General features: G+C 46.6%; 1 protein-coding gene across 1 annotated transcript in view; it reads right to left on the minus strand.

Moving 5' to 3' along the window:
• Positions 1-17,157, minus strand: part of LOC119444235 (hemicentin-2-like) — a 133,096-nt gene extending 115,939 nt beyond the window's left edge. The window contains exons 1-4 of the mRNA XM_037708665.2: positions 16,944-17,157; positions 10,872-11,050; positions 7,064-7,136; positions 5,044-5,188 (exon numbers count right to left, since the gene is read on the minus strand). Of these exons, the coding sequence (XP_037564593.2) occupies positions 5,044-5,188; positions 7,064-7,136; positions 10,872-11,050; positions 16,944-17,145 (599 nt within the window). The 5' untranslated portion in view covers positions 17,146-17,157. The remainder of the gene's footprint in view (positions 1-5,043; positions 5,189-7,063; positions 7,137-10,871; positions 11,051-16,943) is intronic.
• Between the last annotated feature and the right edge of the window lie 205 nt (positions 17,158-17,362).

Raw genomic sequence — 17,362 nt, forward strand, 5'->3', positions numbered from 1 at the left:
TTCCAAGGGGGTGCGCTTCCCGACGTGACCAGGCCCATCGAGCGCTGCTAATTTTTGTGAAGGACATGAACTTGGCCTCCCATTTATAGACATTATTTGTATTTTGTTTTGTTCTGTCTGTGCCTCCGTCAGTTCTTTATTTCCTCTTTTCTTTCCTCATATTTTCATTCCCTCTAATCCCTCCTCCTGAAAGAGTAGGCAGGCGTTGTGCCCCTCTCGGTGACAGTTGTCAGCTTGCTCCCTCCCTATTTCCTTCGTGTCCTTGTGTTATATATGTACAAACCAAATATTAATAATAATAATAATAATAATAATAATAATAATAATAATAATAATAATAATAATGATAATAACAGTAATAATAATACAGATACAGAATTCCCAGATAGTAGCTAAGATACATGTATATTCGATACTATCTTGCCCTGGCGTAAGGTATGTGTGACTTCCTGTTCGTGGCCTAATGGCCTAATAAATGAAAGACATCATGACGGGCTGTGGCGAGGTCCGCAGGCAGCTTTGAACATGGTAGCTCGAAGTGTGTGGAAGCAGAGTTATAGCTAGGATTGAAGTCGAAATGGCTACCCAACATTCACTCCAATCACAGAGATACCTATTACACCGGCGAAGCGCTAGCTCTGGTGCGAGGCCTAGGGGCTGTGCATGTGTGTGTCCACGTCCCCGTTTTTTTCGCGCCTTAATACTTATAGCAGTGCACAGAAAGCTATAGTTGATAGATAAAGATGCAAACTTCAATGAAATGCCGGAGATGTTAGCCTGACATGCAAGTCCAGGTGCTGGGTGATTATTATGATATACACAGTGATCACACAAACACATAAACAGCACATACAGTCACACACGCGCAAATACACTATATAAAAGTTACAGAGTTTCATTAAGGCTTGAGGCCCGCAAGAACTTTAGCAGCGCTTTCTGGGCGCACAGCACGCAGGTGGTGCTTTGCCACAGGCCGAGAATATGCCACAGTTTGAAGCTCGAGTCCCGTCGCAGATCTATTACCGCCTTCAAAGACCATCTCTCTGTGGTCGCACTGAATATGTTGCAGGCCTTGAGGGGCGTTATACAAAGAAAACTTGGTCAAATTCGTCAGTTGAATCTTGCACTTGAAGTAGTTCGTGTAGGCCATGTTGAGTCTGATGCGGCGATGCCTATATGTTGGGCGCTTCCATCTTGTGCTGCGCGTTGGGAATGCCGCTGCCTCTCTTGCTGTTCTTCTTTGTTGCACTTTATAAATTATCATCCCAAAGTCCAGTGGGCTTTTCCGACACAAGTTGTACGTCATCGCCGCAGGACCCCTTAACATTTGAGAAACATGAGTAACGTGTTTAGCACACGTAATGTGAGCGATTTTCTTCTAGAGTTCTTAGTCTGAAACTACGCAGTAGGACATGCATGAACGTGAGTCGGCGTAGCATTTCAGAGCGAGGAAAGTTCTTTGGCTGCGTTCCAGCAACCCATCTGTGAATTATCCCTTTAATGGGTGTCATACACACGGGAGGCACAGCTGCGGACAATGGACAATTCTTTGTCGCTCCTGGTGCGCTGTCGGGACACGTTGCTTTATCTGTACTGCAATACGGTAGTCTGTAGATGTATACAAAACGCCACCAAGCTTGTCGGGGAAATTACCTTGCAATAATTAAATGCTTTGTTAACGAACGAACCTGCATGCAGCCGCTCAGGCAGTTACAACGCTCAGACATAATTGACGATCCAGCAGAAGCTGCGCAGCTTCTACATTCCGGGGGCTGCACATAACCAGGTATACAACATTCAAATCTCGGTAATACAATCACGTACGATATAAATTTCAGGGAGACATATTTTATTATTCCCAGCCACAACGCGTTAAGTGTAATACGTTCTACTTAGGTATCATGGCCATGCTCTCCCGCACCTCTGTGGCGAAGTTTTGAACCGCCACTAGACGGTTACAGTCAGGGAGGTACGACCGCAGCCAGGCGGCGTATGAAACTTCGCCTTCTGTGATCTAGGTGGACAGCTGCGCATTTAAAACAACCGCTGCGTTGTGCAGTGAGGGCTAAGACAACATAGGTAAAAAAACGAGAAGGGTGTCCTCGACAATGTTGAGGTAAGTGCGGCCAAGTGGAGCTATCAAGGACTGCTTCAGCGAAAGTAATCACCGTAATCAAACAAGAATATTTTACTTTTGCTGTAGTGCTGCCATTCAGGTTTGTTGTGAATATTGGGTGATACGAAGATTTTTCTTTTTGCCCAGATAACTTTCTGCCATTACATTAATTGAATTCTATAGTTTTGCGCGCAAGAACCACGTTTTGATTACGAGGCACGCCGTAGTGGGGGACTCTGGATTCATTTAGACCAGTTGCCCGGGGTTCTTTAACGTACACCGAATTCACGGCACACGGGAGTTCTTGCATTTCGCCTCCACCGAAATGCGGCCGCCACGGCCGGGATTTGATTCCGCGCCCTTGGGCTTAGCAGCGCAGTGCCCTAACCACTATATATGCCACCATGGCGAATAAATTTGTGTCATCGAGAGATCTACTGTAATCATATGCTGAATCAGACGCATGTACAGACATTATACAGTTTAGAAAGCTGCCCTATGGTTTTACTCACAGACTCAGTGAGTATATTAGGCGTAAATCAATCCCAGGGAGGTTTGCATGGCGGCATGCGTAGCATGCTACTCCATATGAATATGATGAAATAAAGGGAAATGCACAGCGCACGTCACAGATATACGACGTACTCAAAACATACCACAATAAGCAACATACAATCTAAAGTATCTCATCGACATTAGGGCCCCTGAAGGAAGGTTAAACGTGCTTTCGCTGGGCGAGGCGCACACGCAGCATTAGTCCACGCACGGACTCAAGGCATGACGGTTTCTGATGATTATTAAGTGTGAGCATTCGAATTGTTCTTTCTACTATGAATTTCCTACAAGCGCAGACTCATTGAGCTATATGTCCTCTCGTAAGTTGCACGCAGGGCACAGTGACGACGTTATTAGTTTATTTTGATTAGGAAGTATTTAGTATTTGCGATACTTATCCTAATTCAGTGTAAGCATGCCCGATCGCGCTTGTCAAGACCACACGGTATGCGAAACTAGCACGTCGGATCGTAGGTGCAATAGGTCTGTAAATGCGTTTCTCTGAGTCGGTCATTACAGCACGCTTCGCGCTCCAAGCAAAACAAGACACAAGAGCTGATCCGTCATTTATTGAGAGAGGTATCGGAAGTTTCTCTCTAGAGTTTTGTGCGGAACGAGCAGCGCTGTCTGCATTTACGTTGCCTGATACTCCGCACTGAAAGGGCAGCGACTGCGGAGCTGCATACCACAGGGTTCGGTGTGCAATAAGATAGTATCGTTGATAAGCTGGTTATAGGTACTTGGCGCATGGCGACTATGGAGAGGAGCACGTAAATCAGTAAAGGTCACCCAGGAGCTCACTGGCTGCTTTAAGATGTAAGTTAAAGGTATACATGGCACTGTAGCCAGCTCCGTGGCAATGATAATAGTGTTGTGGCTAAGCTTCGTGGAAGTTGTGGTACCTGTTAACGGAATCCACAAAAGTTATAGCAGAAGACTCTGTTACGGTGTCGTCTGTGTAGATGTGACTACGTTTTGTGTAGCAGCAGCAGATGTGTTCCTGCGCAAAAAGGTGCCAGGTGCAAAAAGCAAATAAACAACATCGTGTCGGGTCAGTAAATAGTTACTTCTATGTATGTATTTCGTAGGTCACAATCGGCAATACCGTAGCGGACTAGGTTGACGTTGTGTGCTACGCAAAGAAGTCTTTCTTGAAAAGGTTGCATGTCCGCTCAGCTGAGTGCCAGCGACTATTGCAGCAAATATACTCAGAACCAGAGGAATCGCTAAAGTGATGACATTTTTTTATCCCATGTTTCAGAAGCCACTCTGTATAATCGCACCATTCGTGCAGCGTTTCCATGAAACGGTGTCATAACATTGTGCACAGAAACCCTCAGATGATTGTCAACATAAGCGAATAGCCGCACGCTTCAAGCAAGTTATTCGCTTTGGAATGGCGCATTTGAACGCGTATATATTTATTGCAGAAAGAATATTTAGGTTTCTGTTTGATTGCTTAATTCCGCAGAGAACAGAACCAGTGCATCTGAGGAGGTAGTATAGACCGAGAGCTTCAAGACGGCCTCTAAGGCTACAGACGCTCCAAAGCTCCCGGTTCTGCGCCGAACGAGCCGCACAACTCGCTTCCGCGAAAGCATGCAACCTCTGCATCAGCGCCTTTGTATTTGCGGTTTGAAGTCCAACCACCACCAACCTCCGAACATCAACAACCAGCAGCTTACGACCACGGACCACACCTAAGACGGGCTAAACAGCCAAACGCATCAAACTCCATTCGCATGTACGTCTGATATTAATGTCTTAAACATGCACAGAGATAATGTCGCCGCCTCCGTCTATAGTATAGCTTCAGCAAGCGCCACGATCGGCTTTTTGTTCTTGCTCTGTGTAGCCATATGGTTCACAGCGCCAGCCGGTTTCGGAGGGAGCTTGCGAATATTTAAAATTCCCAAGTCGGATGCATTGTTGCATGGTTGACAGAAGTGTATTTTTTGAGAACATGCATAAGGCGAAATGCTCAGGAAACGTAAGCGAGACGTATTCCTTCATAAAATACCATCATATACTGTGCTCGGGCAAAGCACAGTGTGTGCGGCTTGAAATGACAGTAACAGAATCTAATAAACCAGAGCACACTGCATTTATTTACAAGTTAAATATCTTGGTGATTGGCGTTCACTTGAAACACGTTTGCGCTGAACATACGACGAAAAAAATGTCAGTATGAAAACAACAATATTAAAGGAATGCAATTGCGACAAAAATCACTTCATTAACGGAAAAATTGGGCTAGACCAATAATGATGCTTTTTTTTCTTTTTCGCTATTGGTAGTTCAAATCTGGGAAATCGAGCGCAAGCCTGTGTCACGTTCTGCTGGAATGCATAGACGGCAATACCAAGGCTTACCGGAAACGCTGTGGACCAGCCAGTGGAGTGCCATCCTTGAGCCAATGTACCACTGCGGGCAGCAGTGAGCGAAGGGAGCAGCGAAGCGTGACGTTCACTCCGGCCGCGGCAAGTACCTTCTGGCGAGTAGCCACCTCTGGAACGTCTTGAGAGGGATAGAAGCGTCCATGCATCAGCATGATATGGCTTTCGGCCCAAATTGTCGAAGAAATTTACCAATCCAACAAGACTGGTATCCTCTGTGAATGATGTGATAATAATAATAATAATAATAATAATAATAATAATAATAATAATAATAATAATAATAATAATAATAATAATAATACTGTCATCACTGTCACTACTAACAAAACTATGGGGTGGGCTCAGTCGATATCCTTGTGCATGATAACGAGATCCTCGTGGTAGAATAGATTTTTTTTCACGAGTTCTGCGCATGCTCTTCGGGCAAACACGTTTGTGACACCGGGCTGCAGGCTTTCGCCTGAGCACCCGGTTCCAGCCGAGACAAAGGAAACGACCACGCTAGTCGCGTGCTCTCGCCCATTCATCCATACATCTATCGTTTACTTCAACCAGTTCTAAGTGGCGCGCGGCGTCCCATCTCAAAGCGTCTTGTGCAGGGCCCTTCCTAAAGTCACAGATATCGGAGGATGGAGGCCTCGTGGTATCAACAAAATGCTGAAGCGCACATCGGCGATCCCGGTGCGATGATGCTCGCAAGCCACGGCGTGACGGTGTCGCCAGAAGCAGGGTGCGCGCGCCGCCACATTGGATATTTTTTTGGCCGAGGACTTCACTCGGCGGTACTCTGTATTTGGTCTGAAACAAGCCTTGTCTTTAGCGGCCGCTTTTCTCGGACCCCGACAGAGGAACACTAAACGCTCAGCACACTTCCCACTCTATCTCTCGTGTATACGCCGACGAGTACATAATACGCTCCAGCGAGCACTCACAGGGTTGTGTACAACCTCTGCAACGGGATGACCAACCAGCGCGTTCGTAGTCCGAGGTATACGCCACGTGAAGAACACGTCTGTCTCCTGTGACGTAAGAAGCAAACCGGGCTCTACTTGGCAGGCATTTTCGTAATTAATTATACATTGCATGTTCAACGAATTGAATCATACAGTGTTTAAGGCGTAGGCAGTTATCTAATAAAAATGAAGAAAAGCGCGAGGCAAAATTGATGTCTCAGTACTTCTTGAAATACCGCAACTACTGTCAACACACATCTGCTATCTCGTCGTGACTGAGATAAAAGCACGTATTGTCGCTTCCGTTCATGTGAGACTAAAGTACGTTAGCAGAGCAAACTGAACCGTACACTAAATTATTTCTGTGCTATGCTGTAAGCATTGTAGCTGGCGGTCATGCTTGCCATGTTCGAAGGTCATTCATTGTAACCTTTGCAAAAATGGCTTTTGTATAAAAAAGAAACACACACACACACACACGCACGGACGCATCCGCACGCGCACGCACGCACACACACACACACACACACGCACGCACGCACACACACACACACACAGACACACACACACTATAAGGGACGCTGTAGTGCCGCCTATAAGGGGACGCCGTAGTGACAATATCTATATTAATTTAGTCGGAAGCTCTGCGCACCAGTGATGTTGCTTTCAATCGCAAATTGTATGACTTGTTTTGTGACTCTGTGACTTGTTTTGAGTGAGCAGGTTTCGTTAACAGCCGCCCCAAGCAACAAATGAAACTCTAAATGGTCTTGATTCTTGGCTAATTGGTGCTGAATTAAAAGATAGATGGTCACTGCCAGGAATATGGGTAACACAGAAGACATGGACAGCAATTGCGAGGCCACCTAGATCATCTGCCATCACAAGGTAGTCGCGCAGTTTTGCATACCAGGTCATTTCACGAGGTCGGTACCAACATGCCATGGACGAACTTGTACGGCCGTGGAACTTGTATCTACCAACACCCATTATTAGCAGGTCTACTAACCTTGGGCTGATAGAAGGAAAGTAGATCTTACCTGGAGGCTCAGCCTTGATTGCCGTAGGAGTGAGCCGGTTTACAGGGTAGCCTGCGTTGTCCGTGCCGACAACCTTGGAGTAGAACAATATGCGAGGGGTTCATATTGACCCTTGTACCGACTGAAGTATCTGGTGCGAAGGATTAAAGTTGAGCACTAGTTGGTGTGGTCATGCCTTCCGCTGAACATAGACCTTCCACTTCGCTATCATTGTAACCCCGTACGCCTCCAATCTGCGTTTACCATTACCTGCCAAAATATAATGGCAGGAACAAAACGTCTGTCAACGAGCTTGCAGTGCTTAAGTCGGAGAGGTGCCCATTACGAATGTTAGAGGCGTAAAATTCGCACACTAAGATCATAAGGATAGCACAGACGCCTCAGACACGTACTTACACAACCGCTGTGACGTAAGAAAACTTGACCAGCGTTCGAGAGCTCGTCACTCAAGATACTAATCGGTATGGCAACTACAGAAATATTGCGCCTGTGGAGGATGGCATTTAGTGCAAGAAATGTTTTCTGGCTACCGGCTCGAATCTCCCCTTAGCACCTTTTATTATAAACCATAATGTGCATTGTTTGTAGGTGGCAATTAACCATTTTTTGCCGGCAACTGCAGGCTCAGGCGGTATGAATGGTTAAGATAGCAATGAGCCCTTTCTTCTCGCATGCTTAGCACTAGTTCTCGGTCGGCAGGGCTTTATCGTCAGCTACGCCGTCATCAAATATGAAGTCCTTGTGCTGGCCGTGCCAACAGATAGTGAATAGGTCAAGAATAAGTGAGCTTACTGTAAACGCGGGGGTGAGAGTAAAGAAATATTGTCTGTACGCAAGGTGATACGCTCAACGTATCATGTTCATCCCATAATTCCGTGTTCATTGCGGCTTTTCAAAATTTCAAGACGTAGTGGCTCATGAGAAAAATACAACAGGGAAGTCCTGTGGACACTGCCATTACATAGCTTCCTACTGCATAGAGAGTGTGAAGAGCAACTGGAATTTCCTAAACCTCACCCTTCTGGCTTTTAACATCTTTCTGGTTTGCTACTTGAACGCTCGGAATGGATGACCACGTTGGAGCCTTTTATTTTTATTTTAATCAGTTCTTGGCTTTCTGCACTGCAGGAACACCAATGAGGCCATGAATAAAGGCATACTGTAATAAACTTTTCCTTACTGGGGTTTTACGTGCCAAAACCAGGTATGATTATGAGGAACGCCGTAGTGGAGGGCTCCGGATTAATTTTGACCACCTGGGGTTCATTAACATGCACTAGAACGCAAGCACAAGGGCATTTTTGCATTTCGCCTCCATCGAAATGCGGCCACCACGGCCGGGATTCGATCCCGAGACCTCGTGCTCCGCAGCACAACGCCTTAGCTATAACTGAGCCACCGCGGCGGGTACTGTATGGTAATTTAGGTTGCATGTCTTTATGTAACGTTTAATAAATGTATTAAACGTTACATAAAAATCCTGTAACCTAAATTGCCATGCAAATTTTAATGTATTGCAACGATCAGCTTCATTCAGCCTCTAATTTCTAATATTGCATTGTTTTCGGAATAATAATTACAAGAAAAGAAGTGTTTAAGCTATGACAACTAACCATCCATGATGAGCGTTACAGTCCTTAAACCATGTATCACGCATAATGTAAAGTCGTATAACATTTCTATAAAGAGAGCGAGAGATGGAGAGAAGTGAAAAAGAAAAGGAATGAAATGCAACTAGTTGGCCGCCCTGCGCGGAGGAAGGAGGAGATAGGAATAAAAGACGAGGAGAAGGAGAGAGAAGAAAATTATGCAGGCTGCACGCGCTGTGCGAACCGATACTATTCCAAGAAACCCGCATTGTTTGATGTTCTGCAAAGCATTACGAGACAGACCGACCTGTTTGTGTGGGACGCGAGCGTGTGTGTGACGGCAGAAGCAAGGTGACACTAATGGCGACGACGAAAGTATTACGGCGACGGCATCATGACTGGTTTATTGTACTCCGGTTAAGGAGCGTCAGAGCCTCGTCTGCTATACGACGATTTCCAAGGCGGTACAATGTCACATACCGTCACAAAGCATTAGCTGCCACCAGGAAAAGAGTGTGGGGAATGTGGGCTGATCTCGGATGTGGTGGATTGTTACATAGTATTTCGAAGTGCTAGCTGCTACAAAGAACAATGTGGGGGGGACGCTGGTGAGCTGTCGCTGATATAAGCAGCTTGTTGCTATGCCACTTGACGCAAGCGAAGGACTGCGTTAACGTTGACGAGTATTCTCGCGTTTCATTCCTGCATCTGTGATCCGAAGGAAAACTGATACAGCGTGCTCAAGCGCTCGCTTTTATAAGAAAATTGGTGCTATGTATCAAATCATGTCAATGCACTATCATGTCAATGTGCTAGTTGATGTCACAAGATGCATGCGTCCGTGGCCTAATTTAACGAAGACAAAATAAGCATCTAACCCTAATGAGTAAAGCTTGGGCTTTCGCGCCGAGCGAGAGCTGGGCTAATGCTATCATTTTGTGTTTTTAATGATGCAGTGTTACAACGAATAGCCGCACAAGCTGACAATAAACGTATAGCCAGTTCACACTCTAAGGCCAGACATTTTACGCTGAGCAATCATCAAAACTGACAGAAATCTGCATAGTTGCACTATTTAACATTGACAATAAGGGTCATTTATATATAGGGTAGCTCGCGGTCAACACTTGGTGCTAAACAAACTCCTAAAATAGTAAACGAACAAGAATCAAACTTCCTTCCCATACAATTTCAAAAAAAGTACTCGCCTCGGAACATTCTCGCTATTGGCTTGTTGGTGGTCATAGTGGCAATTAGAAGCTCGTTATGATGTGCCTAACTTAAGCTTTTACTGTGAGGTAATTGAATCGATGGTGACGCTGCACCAAATATAGTGTTTCACTGACGTGGTACTGCATATCGGCACAAATTTTTACGTTATAAGACTACATTACACCCGTTAAATACAGTGCGCGCAGGTACATACTAGAGATAATTCTAATATTGGCGAATCATCGGGACAACTAATCAGTGAGGCAAGCAGAATTATTGAAACATACGAACGATTCCTCATCATTGCGTCATATTATCCTCTAAACAGATAAGGTATATAAATGCGACTACGCGCAAACGCGCCCTGCAGAGGATATTCGCTATAACTAAGTTCCGCACCGTGATTCTGCTTGAATTGAAACATATTATCCAATTTTGTTCAGCAGTTCCGACGGGAACGCCTCAAGCTATGCAAAAAACAGTGTCAGAAAATTAAGCTCAAACAAGCAAGAGACAAACACCAACATGCACTGAGCAGTAAGCTTATTTGCGGGCGTGAGAAATCACGAGCCATATTCACAAAGCTTTTCTTTCGTAAGTTGGCTATGCATTGGCTGGCCGCCTTCACTAATGATATGTCTCGCATCCGGATTGGTTAACATTCTTTCTTACGAAAAATTCTAGCGTAAGAAGTATTTGTGAATTGGGGCCCACGTTCGTGGACGCTTTGCGTCCGCTAACGACGCTGTAGTTAGTTGTTTGCTAACGTTCTGGTGGCGTTGTATATCGCCCGCACGCTACCCTTAATTCTACAATTAAAGTGTGCTCCTTGTTCAGTGTGCCATTTTAGAGTACGCAAGTGCATCAGCTCCAGCGTCTCTACACTGCAGCCTCGTCTAGGTGGGCCCACTGACATTCGGAGTCAGTGTTATGGAAGTGTTCGACCAATCAATTTAGTTATGAAACTAAAACAACAAAATCGCTCTAGCGAAAATAGATCAACTTACCTTGAGGTAGAAGAAGTCGTCTGGAGGAACGAACGTGCCGCTTGCGTTGTAGAGGGTCATTCGGCGTGACACTGGGTTAAGGGACAGCTTAGCGAGCTGGTCACCTCGGACGTTGACCAGGTGGAGTTCTTTGAGCACCGTGGTGCCGGTGCCATTCACCAGGACGTACGTAGGGCTGCCTGATTCAGAAAGAAATAGACATCAGCTCTACAGGGCGTTGGTGTAACACACACAAAAAAATCCAGAGACTTTCCGCTACTGTGAAGATGGAAGCCAGCGAAGCTGTGACTATGGAAGGTCTGCTGTAGTGAATATTGCTATAGTGAATTTATGTATTATCATTATTGATTATATTGAGCGTCTTCGGCATGTCCGTGAAAGAGCAAGGACACCGGCGTCTTGTTTTTGCCCGGTGTGATGGCCGCTTAGTGCGTTACTGCGCCAAGTCCGCCCCGTCGTATTCGACTAGCGTATGAGCCACAGCGTTCATAGCCGCGGCACACTGCATGGCAGCGTCAGGATCCTGCGAGATCTCTCCCGCTCCTACTCTCGGTGGCTCATACCGACATATTCAACGCGGGTATGAGCCACATGCGATTTCTTTCTTACCTTCTTTCTTCCTTTCTTTATTTCTCTCTTTTTTCGTTTCTTTCTTCCCTCTTTCTTTATTTCTTTCTTTCTTGTCCTTGGCTCGAATCCGCATTTCCAATGCGGGTATGCGCCACATGTGATTTTATTATCGTTCAGCGTGACGTAACTGACGAGTATGTGATGATATTGATGTCATGGCCTACCAGTCATGTTAGTCATCTGTTTTCACACCTGTGCTAAGGCACAACTGGCGGGAAACGCCCACGCACGTGGAGCCAAACCACACGCACATGGAGCCGAAATTGTACACGCCGGTCGGTCTACGTTCGCCATCTGCGCGTGCCGAGCACGCGCTCGAGCTCGGCACCAACGGCAAGAGCTCGGCATCCAACGGCAAGAGCGCAAACCGAGGGGCGCCACAAGCCAGCTGCGGAAGAAGACGATGCTCGAGCCAATGCTGATGATGATAGTTTTTTCTGCACGCGGTCACGATCCTGGGGAATCTTGCGCTTAACAGCATCGCTGTAAAAGGCAGGTAAGCAAGAGAGAGAGAGAAAGGTAAAGGAAAGACAGGGAGGCTAACCAGAAATAATCTCCGGTTGGCTGCCCAGTATCGGGGGAGGGGTAAATGGATGCGACAGGTTAGAGAGAAAAAAGAAAAAAAAACAAGAAAAAGGGAAAGAAAACCACACACACACAAAACAGAAGGCAGCAAACAGTGGGCGCTTGAATGCGCCATCAGAAATTAAGTTAACTGGCCATTAGCCTTCCCCACAACCAATGTACAAGAGAAAGTGACTGCCGCTTTTTTATACTCCGGCATTTTATCTAAGTTGATGTGCCATTCAACGGCAATGCCACAATCTATTATTTATTTAATTATAGCGCTAAGGCAATGTGTAAGCAAAGAGAGATTTACTTCAAAAACACATACGAATTGACCGTCATGTTCACTTTCTATATGAATGTAAATTCAGCGATCTATACTCGCGGACAACTTTCTGCGGCAATGAAGGTAAAGCTATACCAAGGCAAAGCACGCACAAGAGCCTTCTGAAAAAGTCCCACACTTTCCTCCGCGTCATCTTAAGCTGGGCAGGAGAAAACTTGTTGGGCAAGCTGGGCAGGAGAAAACTAAGCTGGGCAGGAGAAAACTGTAAACAAGGGGAAGACCTTGTTTACGACAGCAAAACAAGACAAAACACACAATTGAGTGTAAAAGGTTGCTTAATTTACGGTTTTTTCCTTCCGCGTCTGGGCTAACGAGAAACCGTCGCACGTGCAAGCTGCGTCTTTTCCGAGAAACCGAAAGCGCTGGTACGGCGACGCTGTCAAACGCTACCAGACAGTCGGCGACAAAGTAGAATAATTTAATTTATAGACGCAAGGGTAAAAAGGTAGAATTCACTCGTATAGAACATTGACGGCCATTACATCGGTAATATGCAGGTTAGCAATGCAGGCGATTAATTGAAGCTGCAAGCAGGGGTAGACAATAATGGCATATTGGGAGAACTTCAGAATGGTTTGAGAATCCGTAAGCATCTAGATGACAACTATTTGTCCTTACTGAGCGTATTGAAATACCCAGAGAAGAAAGGAGACCGTTATATATGGCTTTTTTAGACATTACCGGAGCGTATGACAACGTAGACCGCAACATTTGTGGGATAATCTGGAAGGTATAGACTAGAGCACTGCACGGGCCGATTTTTGCGGCCCGGGCCCGGCCCGGGCCCGTTTGTACATTGGGCGGCCGCCCGAGCCCGATCAAAACTTTTATGGCGAGACCCGGGCCCGGCCCGGCCCGCCACCCCTTTACCTTAAGCCCGAGCCCGGCCCGAGCCCGACTCGAAACCGGCCCGAACCCGGCCCGAGACCGAAAAATACATGTTTTTCAGAGTTGAGAAGCCCGAGAATAACTCGCAGAAAGCCCGAGCCCGGCCGGGCCCGCGTCTAAGAACCCGAGCCCGGCCCGGGCCCGGGTCAAAAAGCACACGCCGTGCCCGAGCCCGGCCCGAGCCCGTGAAAAAACTCCTCTACCCGGCCCGGCCCGGCCCACGGGCCGGGCCGGGCCCGGGCTTTCGGGTAAGCCCGAGCCCGTGCAGTGCTCTAGTATAGACAACGCCTGTGTACCGCTGTTGAGGGAGATTTACCGAGAAAATACCGTTTGCGTTGAATGGGAAGGGATGACGAGCGAGCATAAAGTTTATATCAAGAAGGGACTGATACAGGCTTGCCTTTTATCCCCGCTGCTGCTTATTATGTGCATGGTAAAGATGGAAAGGGCGCTAGAAGGAATCAATATTGGTTTAACCTCTCATACAAACGAGACGGCACAATAGTTGTGCAGCAGCTTCCAGGTTTATTTTATGCGGACGACATTGCGTTGCTTGCTAACAAGCAAAGTGACATGCAACGTCTGGCTGTTATCGGCGCAGAAGAATGTGAGAATTCAGGATTAAAATTTTGCGTTAAAAAATCTGGTTTTATGGTATTCAATGAAAACAGGGAACAGACAGTGTTGATACAGGACCAGGAAATACTTCGGGTAAAAGAATACAATACCTTGGTATATAGATAAACGAAGGCAATAGATATCTGGAGACACAGGAAAAAACAATAATAGTAAAAGGGAAGAAAAATGCGGCCATAATGAAGCACAGAGCGCTATGGGGATACAATAGGTACGAGGTGCTCCGGGTGTGTGTGAAAAGTGTATTGGTTCCAGGCTTACATTTGGAAATGTGGTTGTTTGCTTGAAGTCAGGGGTCCAATCAGGACTCGATGGCAACCAAAGCTCAGTGGGACGCCTCGCGTTGGGCGCTTACGGGAAGACTACTAATGAAGCAGTGCAGGGTGATATCGGCTGGACAAATTTTGAAGTAAGGTAGACTGAGAGTAAAACTGATTTTGAAGAACGACTGAGGATTATGGAAGAAAGTAGATGGGGTGCAAGAGGGGGGGGGGTGTTCAGGTATTTGTACAGGCAAAACATTGACTCACAGTGAAGGAAAAGAACTAGGAAGCTGTACCAGCAAGTATGCCACCGATATGGTCAGCAACACGGCAACAAAGAACGTCAAACGCAAAGTGAGAGAGGCTGCAAGACAATGTCATGGGTGGCGGCAATTTCAAAGAAACCTGCTATGAATAACTACCCTCAAACGAAAAAACGAAATCGGGAAAGAAACCATTTATGATAACTCAAAGTGAAGCTACTTACTTTTCGAAGCGAGATCAGGATACCTTAGAACGCGTAGTTATAAAGCGAGGTACACCAAGAACGAAGACCCACGTGCTTGGGAAACGATGGAAGATGTTTTATTATAATGTGAAGAATTCTACCCGCCTGCCAGTCTAGGCTCTTCTGATCTCCTTGAAGCCCTTGGATTCAGGGAATAGCAGGGGGAACGTAAACATGTCCGCTATAAGATTACCAAGAGGCGGTTGGAGGTTTGGTGGCAGAAAAGTAGGGAGACCACAAACAATGGAGACGTACAGAAACAGAGTTCCCCGTAATGTTCAAAAAGTCTGATGCCTTGGAATTCTTTGTATTTGTGTGTTTTCTCAAAAATAAAGGTAGGACATTAGGCAAAGAATAAGAGATGGGGTGGCGCAACCCACCATTACGTTCAAAGGGGACGCTCATAGCCATAGCCTGCATGCATCCGTCCGTCCGTCCCGTCCGTCCGTCCGCCCATCCGTCCATCCATCCGTCCGTCCGGTCCTCCAGGGGACGCTCATAGCATGCATGCATGCATCCCATCCAATCATCCATCCAATCCATCCATTCCATCCATCCACATCCGTCCGTCCGTCCGTCGGTCCGTCCGTCCGTCCATCCATCCATCCATCCACGGACGGACGTACGGATCGACGGACGACGGGCGTCCTTCCGTCCGTCCGTGATAATCGCGGTGCGGTATGCTCCCTCCTATATTTTTCCTTCCTCAATGCATCCGTCCGGCCGTCCATCCGTCCGGACTACTTGGCGCTGTTACACGTGCACTGAAGGTCCGCCCCACAAGGTTAACTTTCATGGCCACAGAAAGCTGTCCGCGAGTGTAATGCTCCACTGGCAGTTACACCTTCACGGGAATGGCCGATAGTGCCTGCCATAAGATTATCTTTAGGTTCAGACCAGTTTAGTAGGCCTGGAGGTGGTATTTTTGTGATGCGTGCATCATATGACCTTTCCGCTGCGTCAGTGAGTGCTCAAAGCGGCTGCATGCATTGAAGGGCGGAAGATGAGGGAGATGTTTGAGGCAGATGACTTCTTCGGACGGAAGAAGTCATCTTTGATAGGCGGTCGGTTTACCCAGAAGTATACCAATGAAACGCCTACTTGGGTAGCCAAGAGTCTACAGCCACATCGCGATAGTTGTGCTCATGAAAGCTGGCCAAACGCGTAGGCGCCCTATACGGGGCGCAATGTTGGGACTGATGAAGTCTGCGGACATTTCCGTCCTCGCTCATTAAGAATAAAAATTATTTCAGTGGAATATCACATTACAATCAGTGGAGCATCGTTGATTGACAAAGCCAAGTGGTTCAAAAATGAGACGTTTGGGCGTCTCTGCAGTGTCGGCGGTACAAAATTTGGAGCAGTTAATACCGTATTCGGACTTCGACACCACACTGTGCATTGTAGTCGTCACTGATAAGATTGCAAAAACTCGGAAGGAAAAAAAAAGGAATTAATTACCGTGGCGACGACAGGCAGTGAGGCAGATAATGTTTTATCAACCGCTCTATGAAGTCAGGCAGTGACACGGTCAAGACACAACTGACCAATGTAGTTATTGAACGAGCTTACTTTCTTTCAGGGAGCGCAAAATCAGGGCGCCGTATGCACGAGGGACGGTTGATTCACTTATGTTTATATCCATAAGATTTCGAAACATTCGTTCATATGCTTTGAAAATTGCGGCTGTCAACAATGTTATCGACTTATAAAAGACTTCTTTGTGAAATAAATGAAAGATCAATACCTAATCTATTTATAGTGGTTATAGCACTCAACTTTTATTATAATTGCTGATGAGATGATTCCACAAGATGCAAACTGCGCTGATTTAATACCATTCAAAAGCTCAAAGTTTGCACGTGTTTGGAAGAAAAACTGCGAGCCGCAAATACAGCGATAGTGCCTGCGTGTGTGCGCGCTCAGCTTACTGCGTATCTATAGGATGCGTTTTTCGAGTTTCTGTTTTTCCCCCCATGAAGTCAAGCTTATGACCTCTTTATTAGGCATTAGCTAGAAACGCCAGTTCGATTACTGTTACCAGATCGTGGTCACGGCAGACATTCGTTCTTCGTGTCCAGAATTCTACTCCTAGTTACTTCTAGTAACTGGTGTCCAACATGGGCATCGAAACCAGTGATTTTGACATTCATAGAGTGCGTCCGCGTCCCCAACTTGATCGCCGCTCCTTCCGCCTCAAGTCAATAATGATCATTGACTCGCCGCACGCTTACCACTGAGCGGTGTCCGATGCGTGTGCCGCAAACTGTCACTGGGCTGCCGCGAGAAGCCGTGCCGAAATCCAGCCTCGCTGACACCCGTAGCACGAACGGTGTGGCTGCCGTCAGCGCTGGAGACGCGCAGCTGCCAGCGTCCGGCCGCAGGCGCCCTCACCAGAACAGCCAGCGCGTTCTCCAAATCCAGGGCCACGTCCATGTCAGCACCGGCAACCAGTTCCTTACCTGGGAAAGGCGCGTGCTCAGCAATACATGGATCACTTGCAAAAAGAACTATACCTACGGATTGCCTGTAGACGTTTTGTGTGAACCACCTCGCTTTCTTATATTGGTGTTTATTTGGCTGTTTTTAGACTCTATATGGGGCTGTCTATAGACACATTTTAGTAGTAAGTCCATTAGCGCACCCAGAATTT

The sequence above is a fragment of the Dermacentor silvarum genome, chromosome 1 (assembly GCF_013339745.2).
Source record: "Dermacentor silvarum isolate Dsil-2018 chromosome 1, BIME_Dsil_1.4, whole genome shotgun sequence".
Taxonomy (NCBI): Eukaryota; Metazoa; Arthropoda; class Arachnida; order Ixodida; family Ixodidae; genus Dermacentor; species Dermacentor silvarum.